Genomic DNA, 18,828 nt, shown 5'->3' on the forward strand with positions numbered 1-18,828 from the left:
CATACACGCACGCACATATCTTCACCTGCTTTCAACTACTAGGGTCTTCCTTTCTCAACTGGATTGTATGTTCTACTCATCGAGGAAATAAGTTTGGAGGGAATCTGTTAACTTGTAAACAGTTTTGTCAAGAATGGGAAGCTTTTCTTTATTAATGGCAGGTGTCTGATTGTATTTGAACATTTATTTAACATAATTATTTTGGATCAAAACAAAAAGGCATAGTAAGGAATGTTTCAAATTCAGTCTTTCATTTGAACTAAAGATAACTGTCTTTTTTTTAGTTTATAACCTATGAGATGAAATTACAGTGTAATGATTCATAACTGACATTAAGACTAGCTCTTGAAACCCTAACTTCTCTTTCAAAGTCATACAATAGTTGCATTCTGAAACACTGTTAATAATATAAACCATCCTTTGAGATCTTCAGGCACAAAAACATTTGAAACAACAAAACAACAATGAAACAACAACAAAACTTGTCTACTCTGATATTAAGAAATAATTATATTAATATTTCTAGTTTTCCTTTACTTTTTAATTAATTCAGGTAATTCTGCCAAAACATAAGTTTTAGTAGTCAATTTGAGGATGTTGAAATAATGGCAGGAATGCTGTTTTCTGTAAGTATAACTTGCCTAGGTATGGTCAGAGAAGTTTTAGGAATAATAAAATTTGTTTCATCATTTTTTCTACATTTTTGGTAGTATGGAAACATTAAACAATAAAGCTTGGTTGAATGTTTCTGTAAATACCCACTACAATTTATGAAGTTTTTATTTTTGTATAATCATGAATAACATTAGGATAATTTTATTTGGATGTTCTCAATTTAATAGGGCATTATGGAGGAAGAAAGAAGGTGGCCTGATTTTCAGCCCTGGGTATTTTTGGGGTGGTGGGGGAGGGTGAGAGGTGGTTATGTAACTTAAGAAGTTATTATATAATCAATATTTTGCACAAGGAAGGTTTCATAAATCTATTTTCCTTGACATAATGAACAACAAAAATCCTCCACATCATTGCTTTAGGAAAGGTGGAAAAATGTTTTCCAGCTTGATTCATGTTTTCAAAGTAGTTATGGTTCACGTTTAAAATCAATGGCTTCATTTTCTATTACCCTATTGGAACTTAATATTTGTACTTCTCTCACTTTGATTCCTGAATGGGTATTTCAAGTACAGCTTGCCTTGCTTTCTTTGTTACCCCAAATTCCTTTGCAGATGCAATAAGGACAGGTAGTTCCAAGCTTCATGGGGTGTAATGTGATGAAAGCTGTGAGGATGCTGTTGCCAAACCTCCCAGTCTCTGGAATTAGTCACAATCAAGAAGGCATAACGCACTCCATACTACAGCGGTCTACTCTTAGGCAATGTTTCCCCTAAACTGTAGTAAATCTTTGAGTTTCTTCCTCATGGCTAAGGGCACAGGCTCTGGAGTTAGTTTGTCTTAGCTTTCAAATCCCTTCCCTGCTATTTACTAACTGTGTGATTTCTGGTAAGCGATCTGCCCTTTTCTGAGCTCAGTTGCCTCATCTATAAAAAGGGGATAATTGTATTTCCCTCATAGGGCTGTAGAAAGGGTTAAAGAGCTGTATAAAGGAGAAATACATACATGGCTAATAAAAGAGTTTCTTGTGCATTTTAAATAAGATTAGTTGGAAGTCTACTGGGAAGTTTGCATTTCCCTCCATTTTTAGCTTCCTGTTCCTGCTTTTACATTTGGCTATATTGAGTTACACTTGGGAATGTTGCCTAAAGCATTAAAATAGAAAATAGTGAAATAGGGCAGAATAAATCTCATGGCAGAAATACATTTTAAATTTGTATGGAAAAAGTATAATTTAAAAATCAAGGGTGGGAAAAATATATAGAGGGAGAAAGAAACAGAAAAAAATAATCTGACACCTGATAACACGATCTAAATTGCTCTTGTTATGTCCTATAAGAGGCAGTCCATGTGACTGGCTCATCAAAGTCTCAATGAAAACCAACTCCTTACGTACATACCCTGTGAATTCTCTTTACCATAAAGTAAGACCCTGAAAAATAAGAAACTGAGTTTGATCATATAACTATTATGCATGCAATGGTATCTCTCATTCCATGGTCACAAGCTCATTCCAGGGGCACAAGCTGACTGTTTGTGGAGCTGTCATTTTTATATTACTCTCTAAGACCAAGCATGCAATGAATATACAGTTAACTGTAACTTACCTTCTCAGCATGAATCTGCCATAGCTCTAACACTTAAAATATTTTCACCTACTTCACATTGAGATTGAACTATAATTACACCAAAGTGGTTTTTCTCTACATTCTTTTACTAGAGAAACTTCTCTTATTTATGGGTAATATGGCGATTTATATATTTTATGAAATTTAGTGAATTTTTCTTCTGAACTAGAAAATATAGCATCTTTGATGAAATTTTAAACTTTAATGTTACATGGCATGTTATGAGATTAAACAAATACATGGGTTTCCAAGAACAGAATACTGTAAATTCTATCAGGTTCATAAAATCACAATATCAGAACTGGAAGTCTCCTTAATGATCCTCTAAAACAGAAAAGGTATGCCTCTTTTAATTAGGAGAGTCCTGTTCCAGTGCTTTTATGTTTTTAACACCTTTTAAAAAATTGTTATTTTTCTGGGGTGAGGTGAGGATGAATGTTAGGTCATGCCCTCATAGCACCCCAAAGTCAAAACTCATGCTCCCCTCTCAAACCCATTGCCCTCCCCCATCACCCACCACCAGCTTCTGAAGTATCATTGCCCACCTATTCCAATGCAACAGTTTGAAACTCACTATTGAAATACAACTCTTCTTTTTAAAGTCGAATAAAGCAAAGACCAGAAGAAATACTAACTTTTTTTAAGGCAACATAATGATTTAGTAGCCGAGACTGTAATTTAGGTTTCCTGTCTTCCTGTTATGACTTTTGTAGTACAGTAAATTCTTCTTTAATTTAAGTAACAGACCATGAGTTGGCGTCTGCTTAAAGTCTTGCTCAAGTTTTTAAAGGCTTATATTTCTATGAGTATACTAGAGATAAGGCACTGAGCTATACATGGAATTAATTCCAAGCAAAGGCAGTTTTATACTTACTCTTGTATTGTTTCTTTCAGCTTTAAGTTCAGAAATTTCTTCTTCCTTTTCTAGAAGTTGTTCTCTGCAGGCATTTAATTCTTTTGTCAGTGCAGCAAATTCCTGAAAGAGGAATAAAAAATTTTGAAGACATATTCCAGATTAAAAAAATGTATTCCAGCAGGAAGAAAAAAAAATCAAAATATAAACTTTTGAGTGTAGAGAATAGAAAACATGGCCTAGATGACACATTGCTGTTATTTATATGTACATTGCTGTTATTAAATTAACTTGGTTCCAACTTTAAAAAAACGCTAGTACACGGTATTTAACAAATACATATTACAATACGCTGCTCAGATGAGTGTATAAAATATATTTCAAAATGTATCAGATACATCATATTGAATTTAACATTAGTATGATAGCATATTGATAATATAGAATAATTTAAATTTGGCTAATTTTGTGAACAACTCCAAAGATCTCATACTCTCGTTCCAGATAGCAATGTTTAGACTGAGCATACTACATCATAAGAAAAAACCAACAACCACCACCAACAATCAAAAAAAAAAAAAATTCTTAAATAAACTATTTAGAGATTAAGAAGTTTACTTATTTAATAGGAGGAAGAAAGAGAATGCACTTGTATCTTACAAAATAATAAACGTATCTAAGACTTGATAACATTATCTAAGATTCTCTTATTAATTTATGCATTTAGACACAATAAAGTTTGCTTAAAAAGAAGGGTAAGACACTTAATTTAACTATTCCGTTACTCCAACTTACAAACAAATATTTTTAAATAATTTTGAAAAATAGTAAATAGTAATAGATCCATATTAACATTAAATTCTTTACAGTGATTCTCAGTAATAAAATTGATGCTTGTCAAATGCATGTAAATATTTTGGAAAATTTGGCACCAGGCTGGGAAAGCACAGTCAGAAGATCAAAAAGAAAAGCAAAATGAGGAGACAGGTTTGGTTAACCTAATCTCCACAAAGGCAAATTTAGCAAAAAGTAAATGAATATGATGATTATGCAAAGCTGGCAAAGGTTTAGGGTTTATATTTTTGTTTGCTTCAAACCACTTATTGTGCTAAGTTTCTCTGAGTGGCTTCAAACCAAGTGGGTACTTCAAAGACCTCAGAGTAGACTTAGTGTAGAATCAAGATGAAAGAGTTCATTGTTACATTTGGCTGGCATTACAGATAAATGTTTTCTCCTCTGATTGGTGCCTGCTTAAATGTTGATATTCTCTGAGTATATTATTTAAGTGGAGAATGGAAATAAGCAACAAGTAGAAAACAATAAACACTTCCATAGAAAAATTTTCTTCATATAAATGGCATAGTTTTGATGGAGAAAAGAAGAAAGTAACAAAGATTCTGCGTTGTATATTATTAACATATATATTTAAAATTAATCCTATACTCATGAATATTATAAGGCAAAATATTAATCAAATCTGTACATTTAACATCATACCATTTTTAAACAAAACATGTATCTGGTTTATCTTTCTAGAGATTTAGCTTGCTATCTACAGAAAGAAAAAAAAGATCAGAAGGAAATATTTCAGAATATTAACATTACATATTTCCAGGTGGTAAAATTATCAGTGAATTTTGTTTTTAGCTTTCTGCTATGTATTTGTCATCAAAACTTTCTATAATAGAGAAAAATGCTTTTATGCTTAGTGAAAAAAGAAAATATAAATCTGTAAGTGCACTGAAACAATCGTGTTCATAACCAATGACAGAAATTAGTCAAGATGTTATTGGTGACAGAGACTTTGCATTTTTAATTCACTATCATGGCACTGATTCTGAGCAAACTATTTAGTGACTCCATGTATTAAGATTAGTCTTACATTTATTAACTTTCTAGCAAATTTCAGGCACTATCTTCACATTCATTATTTCATCTTGCTCTCTAAATAAATAGTGAGGGAGTCTCATTCCCATTTTATGGCTGAGGAAACTGAATTATCAAGATATAAGTTGAAGTTCATGAAGCTCACAACCCATAGAGAGTGAATTATGCTGTGAACACAGTTCTCCAGACTGTGTGTCCAGTGCTTCTGCACTATACCATTTTGACCTAACTGTTTATCAGTTTTTTTTTTTTTTTTATACAGCAGGTTCTTATTAGTTATCAATTTCATACATATTAGTGTATATATGTCAATCCCAATCTCCCAAATCATCCCACCACCAAACCCCCTGCCCCCGCCAGCCACTTGCCCCTCTTGGTGTCCATACGTTTGTTCTCTACATCTGTGTCTCTATTTCTGCTTTGCAAACTGGTTCATCTGTACTATTTTTCTAGATTCCACATATATGCATTAATATACGATATTTGTTTTTCTCTTTCTGACTTACTTCACTCTGTATGACAGTCTCTAGGTCCATGCATGTCTCTACAAATAACCCAACTTTGTTCCTTTTTATGGCTGAGTAATATTCCATTGTATATATGTACCACATCTTCTTTATCCATTCGTCTGTCGATGGGCATTTAGGTTGCTTCCATGTCCTGGCTACTGTAAACAGTGCTGCAATGAACATTGGGGGTGCCTGTGTCTTTTTGAACTATGGTTTTCTCTGGGTATATGCCCAGTAGTGGGATTGCTGGGTCATATGGTAATTCTACTTTTAGTTTTTTAAGGAACCTCCATACTGTTCTCCATAGTGGCTGTATCAATTTACATTCCCACCAACAGTGCAAGAGGGTTCCCTTTACTCCATACCCTCTCCAGCATTTATTCTTTGTAGATTTTCTGATGATGCCCATTCTAGCTGGTGAGAGGTGATACCTCATTGTAGTTTTGATTTGCATTTCTCTAATAATCAGTGATGCTGAGCAGCTTTTCATGTGCTTCTTGGCCATCGGTATGTATTCTTTGGAGAAATGTCTATTTAGGTCTTCTGCCCATTTTTGGATTGGGTTGTTTGTTTGTTAAATATTGAGCTGCATGAGCTGTTTATATATTTTGGAGATTAATCCTTTCTCCGTTGATTCATTTGCAAATAGTTTCTCCCATTCTGAAGGTTGTCTTTTTGTCTTGTTTATGGTTTCCTTTGCTGTGCAAAAGCTTTTAAGTTTCATTAGGTCCCATTTGTTTATTTTTGTTTTTATTTCCATTACTCTAGGAGGTGGATCAAAAAAGATCTTGCTGTGATTTATGTCAAAGAGTGCTCTGCCTATATTTTCCGCTAAGAGTTTTATAGTGTCCGTCTTAGATTTAGGTCTCTAATCCATTTTGAGTTTATTTACGTGTATGGTGTCAGGGAGTGTTCTAATTTCATTCTTTTACATGTAGCTGTCCAGTTTTCCCAGCACCACTTATTGAAGAGACTGTCTTTTCTCCATTGTATATCCTTGCCTCCTTTCTCATAGATTAGTTGACCATAGGTGCGTGAGTTTATCTCTGGGCTTTCTATCCTGTTCCATTGATCTATATTTCTGTTTTTGTGCCAGTACCCTATTGCCTTGATTACTGTAGCTTTGTAGTAGAGTCTGAAGTCAGGGAATGTGATTCCTCCAGCTCCGTTTTTTTCCCTCAAGACTGCTTTGGCTATTCAGGGGTCTTTTGTGTCTCCATACAAATTTTAAGCTTTCTTGTTCTAGTTCTGTAAAAAATGCCATTGGTAATTTGATAGGGATCGCATTGAATCTGTAGATGGATTTGGGTAGTATAGTCATTTTCACAATATTGATTCTTCCAATCCAAGAACATAGCATATCTCTCCATCTGTTGGTATCACCTTTAATTTCTTTCATCAGTGTCTTATAGCTTTCTGCATACAGGTCTTTTTTCTCCCTAGGTAGGTTTATTCCTAGGTATTTTATTCTTTTTCTTGCAATGGTAAATGGGAGTGTTTCCTTAATTTTTCTTTCAAATTTTTCATCATTAGTGTATAGGAATGCAAGAGATTTCTGTGCATTAATTTTGTATCCTGCAACTTTACCAAAATCATTGATTAGCTTTATTAGTTTCCTGGTGGCATCTTTAGGATTCTCTATGTATACTATTATGTCATCTGCAAACAGGGACAGTTTTACTTCTTCTTTTCCAATTTGTATCCCTTTTATTTCTTTTTCTTCTCTGATTGCCATGGCTAGGACTTCCAAAGCTATGTTAAATAATAGTGGTGAGAGTGGATATCCTTGTGTTGCTCCTGATCTTAGAGGAAATGCTTAGTTTTTCACCATTGAGAATGATGTTTGCTGTGGGTTTGTCGTATATGGCCTTTATTATGTTGAGGTAGGTTCCCTCTATGCCCACTTTCTGGAGAGTTTTTATCATAAATCGGTGTTGAATTTTGTCAAAAGGTTTTTCTGCATCTATTGAGATGATCATATGGTTTTTATCCTTCAATTTGTTAATATGGTGTATCACATTGATTGATTTGCATATATTGAAGAATCCTTGCAGCCCTGGGATAAATCCCACTTGACCATGGTGTATGAGCCTTTTAATGTGCTGTTGGATTCTGTTTGCTAGGATTTTGTTGAGGATATTTGCATCTATATTCATCGGTGATAATAGTCTGTAATTTTCTTTTTTTGTAGTATCTTTGTCTGGTTTGGGTATCAGGGTGATGGTGGCCTCATAGAATGAGTCTGGGAATGTTCCTACCTCTGTAACATTTTGGAAGAGTTTGAGAAGGATGGGTGTTAGCTCTTTTCTAAGTGTTTGATAGAATTCACCTGTGAAGCCATCTGGTCCTGGACTTTTCTTTGTTGGAAGATTTTTAATCAGTTTCAATTTCATTACTTGTGATTGGTCTGTGCATATTTTCTATTTCTTTCTGGTTCAGTCTTGGAAGGTTATACCTTTCTAAGAATTTGTCCATTTCTTCCAGGTTGTCCATTTTATTGGCATAGAGTTGCTTGTAGTAGTGTCTTAGAATGCTTTGTATTTCTGCAGTGTCTGTTGTAACTTCTCCTTTTTCATTTCTAATTGTATTGATTTGAGTCCTTTCCCTGTTTTTCTTGATGAGTCTGGCTAATGGTTTATCAATTTGGTTTATCTTCTCTTGAACCAGCTTTTAGATTTATTGATCTTTGCTAATATTTTCTTTGTTTCTATTTCATTTATTTCTGCTCGGATCTTTATGATTTCTTTTGTTCTACTAACTTTGGGTTTTGTTTGTTCTTCTTTCTCTAGTTCCTTTAGGTGTAACATTAGATTGTTTATTTGAGATTTTTCTTGTTTATTGAGGTAGGCATGTATAGCTATAAACTTCCCTCTTAGAACAGCTTTTGCTGCATCCCATAGGCTTTGAATCATCATGTTTTCATTGTAATTTGTCTGTGGTATTTTTTGATTTCCTCTTTGATTTCTTCAGTGATCTCTCGGTTATTCAGTAACGTATTGTTTAGCCTCCTTGTGTTTGTGTTTTTTACGGGTTTTCCCTGTAATTCATTTCTAATCTCATAGTGTTGTGGTCAGAAAAGATGCTTGATATGATTTCAATTTTCTTAAATTTATTCAGGCTTGATTTGTGACCCAAGACGTGATCTATCCTGGAGAATGTTCCGTGTGCACTTGAGAAGAAAGTTCAATCTGCTCTTTTTGGATGGAATGTCCTATAGATATCAATTAAATCAATCTGGTCTACTGTGTCATTTAAAGCTTGTGCTTCCTTATTAATGTTCCCTTTGGATGATCTGTCCATTGCTGTAAGTGAGGTGTTAAAGTCTCCCACTATTATTGTGTTACTGTCGATTTCCTCTTTTATAGCTGTTAGCAGTTGCCTTATGAATTGAGGGGCTGCTATGTTGGGTGCATATATTTTCATAATTGCTATATCTTCTTCTTGGATTGCTCCTTTGATCATTATGTAGTGTCCTTCCTTGTCTCTTGTAACACTCTTTATTTTAAAGTCTATTTATCTGATATGAGTATTGCTACTCCATCTTTCTTTTGATTTCCATTTGCATGGAATATCTTTTTCCATCCCCTCACTTTCAGTCTGTATATGTCCCTAGGTGAAGTGCGTCTCTTGTAGACAGCATATAGATGGGTCTTGTTTTTGTATCTATTCAGCAAGCCTGTGTCTTTGGTTGGAGCATTTAATCCATTCATGTTTAAGGTAATTATCGATATGTATGTCCCTATTACCATTTTCTTAATTGTTTTGGGTTTGTTTTGGTAGGTCCTTTTCTTCTCTTGTGTTTCCCATTTAGTAAAGTTCCTTTATCATTTGTTGTAGAGCTGGTTTGGTGGTGCTGAATTCTCTTCACTTTTGCTTGTCTGTAAAGCTTTTGATTTCTCTGTCGAATCTGAATCAGATCCTTGCTGGGTAGAGTAATCTTGGTTGTAGGTTCTTCCCTTTCATCACTTTAAATATATCATGCCACTCCCTTCTTGCTTGTAGAGTTTCTGGTGAGAAATCAGCTGTTAACCTTATGGGAGTTCCCTTGTATGTTATTTGTCATTTTTCCCTTGCTGCTTTCAATAATTTTTCTTTTTCTTTAATTTTTGCCAATTTGATTACTATGTGTCTCAGCGTGTTTCTCCTTGGGTTTATCCTGCCTGGGACTCTCTGCACTTCCTGGACTTGGGTGGCTATTTCCTTTCCCATGTCAGGGAAGTTTTTGACTATAATCTCTTCAAATATTTTCTCAGGTCCTTTCTCTCTCTCTTCTCCTTCTGGGACCCCTATTATGTCAATGTCGTTGCATTTAATGTTGCTCCAGAGGTCTTAGGCTGTCTTCATTTCTTTTCATTCTTTTTTCTTTGTTCTCTTCCATGGCAGTGAATTCCAGCATTCTGTTTTCCAGGTCACTTATCCTTTCTTCTGCCTCAGTTATTCTGCTATTGATTCCTTCTAGTGTATTTTTCATTTCATTTATTGTATTGTTTGTCTCTGTTTGTTTGTTCTTTAATATTTCTAGGTCTTTGTTAAACATTTCTTGCATCTTCTCGATCTTTGCCTCCATTCTTTTTCCGAGGCCCTGGATCATCTTCACTATCATTATTCTGAATTCTTTTTCTGGAAGGTTTCCTATCTCCACTTCATTTAGTTGTTTTATCTTGTTCCTTAATCTGGTACATAGCCCTCTGCCTTTTCATCTTGTCTATCTTTCTGTGAATGTGGTTTTTGTTCCACAGGCTTTTGATCCACAGGCTGCAGGATCGTAGTTCTTTCTTCTTGCCTCTGCTGTCTGCCCTCTGGTGGATGAGGCTATGTCCATCAGGTTTATATGGTTCAGATTTGGAGTGCATTTAGCAATCCTTTTTCTTTTAACTGGAGAATTATATAATCATTACTTATAATTACCGTTTAGGATTCTTCTTCATTAGTCCAAAGGGTGTGTGGAGAACTAGGAAATGGGGTACTCCTTCCATTCAGAGCAACAAGTGTTAGACAAGAACATCCTGCATATCTAGGACTGCAACAGGTGCAGATGCCTCGTTTGGAGTTAATCATCAAATGTTTTTACACTTTTTCACTGACATTTCTCTCTCCGGTACCTACTCCTCCATCCATGCTATCACATGAACTGAGCATTTTTTAAATCAACTTTTCCTAGATACTAGTAACAGTGAAGGTAGTTATCATTGACTGAGTCCTTACAATATGCCAGGCACTCTGCCAAGCAATTTATATTAATTATCTCATTAATCGTAATGAAACTCTGTAACACAATACTAAAATCTCACTAAACAAAACTAAACACTCTTACCATACAGTTCTGCAATCTCACTCCATGGTATTTCATTCCAAAGTAATGTCACTCCAAAGAAAGCTGAGAACTACATCTGCACAAAAAACCTGCACGTGACGTTTATAGCAGTTTCACTCATAACTGCTAAAACTTGGAAGCAATTGAGATGCCCTCCAGTAGGTGAAGGGATAAATAAACTGTAGCACATGCAGACAATGGAATATTATCTAGTGCTAAAAAGAAACAAACTATCAAGCCAGGAAAAAACATGGAGAGACCTTAAATGCATATTAGTAAGTGAAAGAAGCCAATCTGAAACAGGCTACTACTGTATGATTTTAACCATATGGCATTCTTGAAAAAAAAAATTATGGGGACAAAAAAAAAATTATGGGGACAGTAAAAAGATGAAAGGTTGCCACAGGTGTTGGGGGTGTGGAGGGATGAATAGAGCACAGAAGATTTTCAGGGCTGTGAAAGTGCTCTGTATGATATTTGATGAAGATACATGTAATTAAACATTTGTCCAAACGTATAAACATAGAACACCCAAAGTGAACCATAATGTAAACTATGGACTTTGGGTGATAATGATGTGTCAATATAGGTTCATCAATTGTAGAAGATGTACCACCCTGAAGGGGGATGTAGATAACGGTGGAGACCATTCATCTGTAGGGGCAGAGGGTACATGGGAAATCTCTGCACCTTCCCTTCAATTTTGCTATGAACCTAAAACTGTTCTATGAATATAAAATCTTTAAAAAAAAATCACTGAAGCCTATAGAAGTAAATAAAATTTCAAAAGTTGGACACTTTGTCAATGGTATAACTGGGTTTTGAATCCAGACAATCTGTTTCATAGTGGATGACTGAAATAGATTGTTGGGTTTTTTTCCTCTCCTGATTACAGTCTTTCCCCTTCTAATTTGTCCTTCCCCAGTCTTTAAAAAATTATATTTTCCTCAAGCTCACAAAACTTTTCAGAGCTTCCTACTTTTAAGCACATCAAATTTAAACAGGTTTTAACTTTTAAAATCCAAACCATCTAAAACATGGCCCTTTCACAATGAATTAGCTTTATTTCTCATTGAAAAATAGCAACTACCATTGTGAGCAGGAGCCACTTTGCTCTGCCCTGAACTTAGTATTTTATATGAATTACTTCATCTCTTTCCTATTTTTCAGATGAGAATACTGAAGCTTAGCATGGATGAATAACTTGCTCATGGTCACACAGCTAAAAATAATCCTCCTTGATTCCAAAACTCTTTAATTTCTGCAACACTGCTTTCTTCTCACTGAAAATGGAAAATCATCAAATTTTTCAACAGTAACAATTAATACAAGCATATCATCTCTCTAACTATCCATCCATACATACAACATTTATTGTGCATCTACACATACCAGACCCTATGTTAAGTGCTGTAGATATGGAGATAACTTAGGCATGGTTGTTGCACTTGACCTCATAGATCTTTCAGAATTCACATTTGAGGCATATCAGGAATTTTCATCACTAATAAGCACTCAAAACCCAGCACCAAAGTGCCACACAGGAAGAAATATTAGTTTATGTGCTTAGAGGCACTGTTGACTTACAGGTAACTCTTCCTCTCTAATACCTTCTTCTTAGTATGTCTATTGCATCTGACACAGATTACTTCTTCCTGTTTCTATCTCCACCTTTCCATTTTCTCATCTCTCTTATTTTCTATTTCCTTCACATACTATTTCCTTTACCAGGAATACTCTTCCCTATCCTATCTGCCTGACTTATTTTTAAAGCACTGCCTTGTTAATGATCTATAATACCTTGTTCAAGGTCTATCAATGCACTTACTGCATTTTTTAATAATAATTGAATTATGTACTCATCTCCAAATAATCAGCATGATCCTTTAAGACAATTTTGTTACCTTTGTTTATTTATTTATTTTTGCATTACGCGGGGCTCTTCACTGCTGTGGCCTCTCCCGTTGCTGAGCACAGGCTCCGGACGCGAAGGCACAGCATCCATGGCTCACAGGCCCAGCCGCTCTGCGGCATGTGGGATCTTCCCAGACCTGGGCATGAACCCGTGTCCCCTGCATCGGCAGGCAGACTCTCAACCACTGCGTCACCAGGGAAGCCCCCTTGTTTATTTTTATAGCCTCAGGACTTAGCAGAGTTTCTGACAAATCGAGGATATTCAATAAATCTTTGTTGTAACAATATGTGAATGGTTCACTTTCCCTAAACTTTAACTTTAATATCAAAAACATTTTTTAAAAGGTATAATTAATTAGAATTATTTATTTTTCTGAGTGAGATTGTTAGAATTTGCTCATATATAACATGCCCGATGTTCTTTTTGCTTTGTAGCTGTTGTTTTTGCCTATATCTGAAATTATACCATATTATATTTGCCTATATCTGAAATTATATCGTACTATATTCTACACAGAAGAGGCATTATTGTCTGCTATATTTTATTGCATGTATATGAAGTAATACTATTGTTCCTAAATAATTCACACATTCAGATTTACCATTTGTTCATGGGACATTATTTTTGTCCCATGAACAAAGTTCATTCTCAAAGTAAAAATGCATGTTTAACTCATATGTTACTTCTCTAATCTAGAGTTTCTCAAACTATATTCCATAGAACAGTATTTCCACAAGCTCCCCAGAAACAAAGCATGGCCAAATGGATTTGGGAAATGATGCAAGGTTCATAATTTGCTCTTGAAAATATACTATAGACATCAGAATATAAGAGATTCTGACGAAAGCTGGTTTTGTGGCCAAGAATTGGAAACAACCCAGGTTTCCATCTATAGGAAAATGGATGAATCAAATATAGTAAAAACACATGATGGAATATTGTGTAAAAGGCAAAATAAGTTGGCTAGATCTTTATATAACAACATGGAAAGAATTCAAAAATATGATTTTGCATTAAAAAAGGTGAGAAACAGAACATCATGTGTAACACAGAGTATTGTCAGAAGCTGAAGGCAGTGAAGGATAAATATTAGAGGAAAATTTAATTCATGCCTCACCATGTCTGAATTCAAAGGAGTCTATAAGAAGAACTGAGTTTGCTTTGAATCACTGAGACAGAATTAGTAGATCAGTTGCCAATCATAAACCATATTCAACAATTTTCAGACCATTTTGTTCCACAAACACAGCCTGCCAAAATTCTTACTTTCCCAATAACCAAAATGACTTTCCCCACCCTGTATTTTTTTTCTTGGAATTTTAAAGAGTGGTCAGGACACACAGTGCCATAGAAATATCCTCAGACAGAAGGGAGTGCCCTTTTCTTTCTTAGCATGTGTTCATGAACACCACACACACAAACCTTCACATGAGCACTCCCTATGTGCTAGGGAGATGACAGTGAAGGAAGCAAGTTAAAGTCCCTACTCTCAAAATGTTTATACACTTTCAGGCATTTACCACTCAATGTACTTTACTCAGAGTGAAACATTTCTAGCTACATTAATCCCCCTCAGTACTAATTCAACTCACGATACAGAGCAGCAGTTCCTTTAAAAAGAGAGCAAATTAAAATAAATTTCTTCCTGTTAGTAGTTTTTAAAAAATTGAAGTATCATTTCTTTTTTTCTTGCCTTCTTGTTTTCCTTCTTTTTAAAAAAAATTTTATCAGATTATATTGATTTACAATGTTGTGTTAGTTTCAGTAGTACAGCAAAGGAAAGCATCATTTCTTACAAACGAACACGAGTCGTCTAATTTCTGTGTCCTCCTAATTCTAAGTTACAAGTCTCATAAATTGCATAAAATTCAAAGTTTCTTTATGGTCAATTTTTAACTCTAAGTTCTTAGTGTTACCTCTTTTCTCTCCTACCCACCGCATCCTCTTCTTAAGCTATCGTTTCTTGAGCACTTATTATAGGTTAGGGATATTGTTAGGAATTTTACATGTTATATCATTTATTCATCATGACAGCCTTATTCTCCCCAGATAAGAAAACTTGAATGCAAGAGATTAAGTAACTCTAGCAAGGCCCAGGCTAGTATACAACAATGTCAGTGCTGGCAAGTGAGCTAAGGGTGAACTTGAATAATTCAAGTGCCTGAGTTGCTAGTATTTCAGTTAACAGCCCTTAAGTTAGTGGGTTGTTCTCAATCAGTTTAGTGGAAAGAAACTTCTCTTGTTTTGGGCCCTCCATGTGTATTCTCAAAGTGGAAGATATACCGGCAAAGTACAGATTGATTCAGTTCTTGTGCCTACTTACACTCTATAGAGACATCCTGGTCAGGCAAACATTGTATAGATTCAGAGATTCCTCAGGCAATGCTTCCTTTTTCCACCCTGTAAATCACCACAACCTACCAGGCTGCCCATCTTCACACAGATATGGAAAATTCTATTCTTATACACGTTCATCTTTAAGTGCATTTTCTGGTATCTAATATTAAACATGGAAGGACGGAAAGAGACTAACTTCCTGGCCTCACTTCAGGATGGTGTGCTTACTTGAGGAGGTTTATTTGAAGAAAAAGGATATATTTTCTCATTAACCATAAGCTTGAAAGGCCTTGACTTAATAGATGAGTCCTCACCTCATAAAAGCAAGTCAGCAGAAGCTGCATGACAGAAGGGGAATTCAACCTTTTAATTTCAAGACATTGACACCAGGCAGTAGTCTCCAGAGTAATCTATGACAATCCATTCATCATAATTATAATTTTAACACTCTTTATCTTTCAATTAAACTTGCGTTCTGTGGGCCACTTAATTAATGAAATGACAATGGCCTTATTTCTGCAACCATATATCTGAGTAAGCACTGGCTGAAAAACCATGAGTGTAAATCAGTCAGAAAGAGAAGAGAAAAAATAAAGGATGAGCTGGAATTCAGCTTTCCTAAGCACCACCAACACACTCACCAACCACAAAAAAGCATCTTTTAAGTTTATTCTCCAACCATCTAACATTTGTGCAATTCAAAAATAGCTCTGAGGAAAGCATATGGCAGGAAAGCATGCTGACTTGACCATCTAGCATTTAAATTAGACAAATTAATTACTTCAACATGTTTTTATAATGACTTCCTTAGGCTGTGTCCCCAGTCTACTATATTTTGGTGTCTCATCTTTTGAAAATTGAAAATTCTTCTAGCAATTCTATTTGTATTACTTGGTGGAAAGCTTTGGATTTTAAATTTATATTTATTTGGATATAAATAGTCATAAATTTACATGTATAAAGATACCCATCTCCTTCTCCACACCATAGAACATACTTTCTAGAATTAATAACAGAAGTATTACATTGGAGAGACGAAAACAAAGCAGCTAAAAGACTTAATATATTCCCTAACTTTTGTATGTATACATATCTCAGAATATTTGTTGTTATAAATTCACAAGAGTCTCTATAAATTTAGTTTGGAAATCATTTAGGTTGGAAGCAAAAGAGCATTTGTTTCATAGAATCAATACCCTATCCCTCCCTCTCTACATATATTTTTTCCTATTTTCTCATGTTATATAATCAAATGCGGTATTAATGACCTCTGGTCTTATAATTGCCTCCTAGACTTGCATGAGCTCAGGGAAAGCTGTCATCCAAAATTACTGTGTGAAACCGCTGTGCCTCATGGTCAGCACTGGGCTAGACAGCTCGAAGGTAGAGATGCCTGCATAATAATACAATTTGACAGGCACAACAGGACTTTTAGAGTTTTCACAGAAATTGTTGAGTAAGGCTGCCCAATTTAAAAGGAAAATGAGATTTAAACGTTATGCAAATACTATTTTGTGTCCCCTTGATTTTTTAAGTATCCATATTCCAATAAGACAACTGTTTTGTCTTTTTGCTAAAACTGCATAATAGAAGATTATGTTAATGTAAGAAGATTATGTTAATAATGACCTGAGAGATGCAAGTCTGTTTAAAATCAAACATGCTACAAGAGACACTTCATGGTATAGATGTAGCCATAGGTACTGGGTAACTTTGTTTTCAAAACTCTTCCAATCAAGGTAACTGGCATCATACAAAAAGTATATGCTTGTTGAGTCAAATACAGGTGCTGTCAGGCAGCCTCAGGCTGTCTGGCCATCAAGTCGTGTTCCTATCATGCCTCGCTTACTACACACCCACTGAAATGTGCCCGTTTTATATCTTATCCCTCCTCTGCTTTCCAGACTTTAATTTGTCAGTGTGTGTATAGAGCTGCCCCAGGTATCATGTGCTCTTTAACAACATTTGTTTGACATAATTTGGCTTTGTGGTTGAATTTTGGAGAGCAGGCAATGTTATCATAGATTGTCAGCAAACACATTTAGAGGCACTTAGTTTTTCAGAACCCCAAAATTGACGACTCTGCCAGCACTGCATTATGTCTTCTGTGGGCCCTATGTAATTTTGCCTTTGTGGGCCCCTCTGTTCATAAAAAAATATTAAAATCTTTATTTTATGGCTGTGCTGATATAAAGATTAATATAATACAGACTGAAATATATTCATTTATTTTCTTTTAATTTTAAAAGTAATCGAAACTTTTCCAAGGGTTCCTAAAAGTATCATGAGGTCTAAGTGGTGCTTTCATTGTGGCTAATGGGTAAATTGGCCTTATACTCTGCCTACGTGGAAGTCACGTGTGGCTTGGTCCAAACAGTACCGATTTCAGAGTGAAACGCAGCAAGGTTAATATCTAGGCCAATAGCAGTGAACTTTTTAAGCCTCAGTTTTATATCTAGGAAATGTAGGTGGCAGTGCCTTCTTATTGGGTTAGTGTGGGTAAAAATGAAATCATTAGTCTGTATGATCCAGTAATCATGCTCTTTGGTATTTCCCAAATGAACTGAAAACTCATATCCACAAAAATCACTGAACATGGATGTTCACAGCAGTTTCATTCATAATTGCCAATACTGGGAAACAACCAAAATGTCCTTCAATAGGTAAAAGGATAAATAAACTGTGGTACATCCATACAATGGAATATTATTTAGTGCTAAAAGGAAATGAACTATCGAGCTATGAAAAGACATAGAGAAACCTGAAATGCACATTACTAAGTGAAAGAAGCCATCTAAAAAGACTACATACTGTATGATTCCAACTACATGACATTCTGGAAAGGTTAAAACTATGGAGACAGTAATTTTTACTGTCAGTGGTTACCAGGGATTGAGTTGGAGGGGGTTGGGATGAAAAAACAAAGTACAGAGGATTTTTAGGGCAGTGAAAATGCTCTGTTATGATACTATGATGACAGATACATGTCATTATACATTTTTCCAAACCCACAGAATGTACAATACAAAGAATAAACCCTAATGTAAACTATGGACTTCTAAGTGATAATGCGTGAATGTAGGCTCATCAGTTGTAGGAACTGTACCATCTGATGGGGGCTATATTGATAACATGGGAGGCTGTGTGTGCATGGGGGGCAGGGGTATATGGTAAATCTGTGTACCCACCAATCAATTTTGTTGTGAATTTAATACTGCTCTAAAAAATAAAGTCTTAGAGTAAAACAAAAAAATGAGACATTAGTAAAAATGTGACTAGCATAGGTCCTGGTTACAATAGATGTCCATAAATTATATATACTCAGTAATTTTTGAGCTACATGTAGTTATTTGACATACAATTTTTTTTTTCTTCCAAGACCAAATTTTCCATATTAGGATGGGATACTTCATTAGATGCTTCAGGAAAAAAAAAAAAAAAATTGTGTAGTTTTTTATTTTTTATTTATGTTAACTGAAATGTAACTGGAGAGTCACATAACTGACAAATATATCACTTACATAAATCTCATTGCTAATCAACCATCCCCTCTTTTTTGGGAAGATCCTAATATCACTCCTAATGATAAATCAGGGACAGCAGGATTGTTCTCAAGAGTAACAATAAAGAGGAGAGGGCCACTGTGTCATTAGTGGACTAGAATGCTAAAAAATTATCAAAAGTATTGTGATAGAGTAAAATCAGCACTTTTTTTTTTTTTTTTTTTGCGGTACGCGGGCCTCTTACTGTTGTGGCCTCTCCCGTTGCGGAGC

General features: G+C 35.1%; 1 protein-coding gene across 4 annotated transcripts in view; it reads right to left on the reverse strand.

Annotated features, from left to right (window-relative positions):
- The window catches only part of PPFIA2 (PPFI scaffold protein A2), a 473,386-nt gene that overhangs the window by 191,399 nt on the left and 263,159 nt on the right, over positions 1-18,828 (reverse strand). For all 4 annotated transcript variants that reach the window (XM_027107099.1, XM_027107100.1, XM_027107097.1 and 1 more), the window contains exon 4: positions 3,115-3,216. In XM_027107099.1, coding sequence (XP_026962900.1) covers positions 3,115-3,216 — 102 coding nt within the window. The remainder of the gene's footprint in view (positions 1-3,114; positions 3,217-18,828) is intronic.

Source organism: Aethalodelphis obliquidens, unplaced genomic scaffold (assembly GCF_003676395.1).
Source record: "Aethalodelphis obliquidens isolate GAN/ISIS:26980383/991018 unplaced genomic scaffold, ASM367639v1 scaffold8, whole genome shotgun sequence".
In the NCBI taxonomy this organism is placed as follows: Eukaryota; Metazoa; Chordata; class Mammalia; order Artiodactyla; family Delphinidae; genus Aethalodelphis; species Aethalodelphis obliquidens.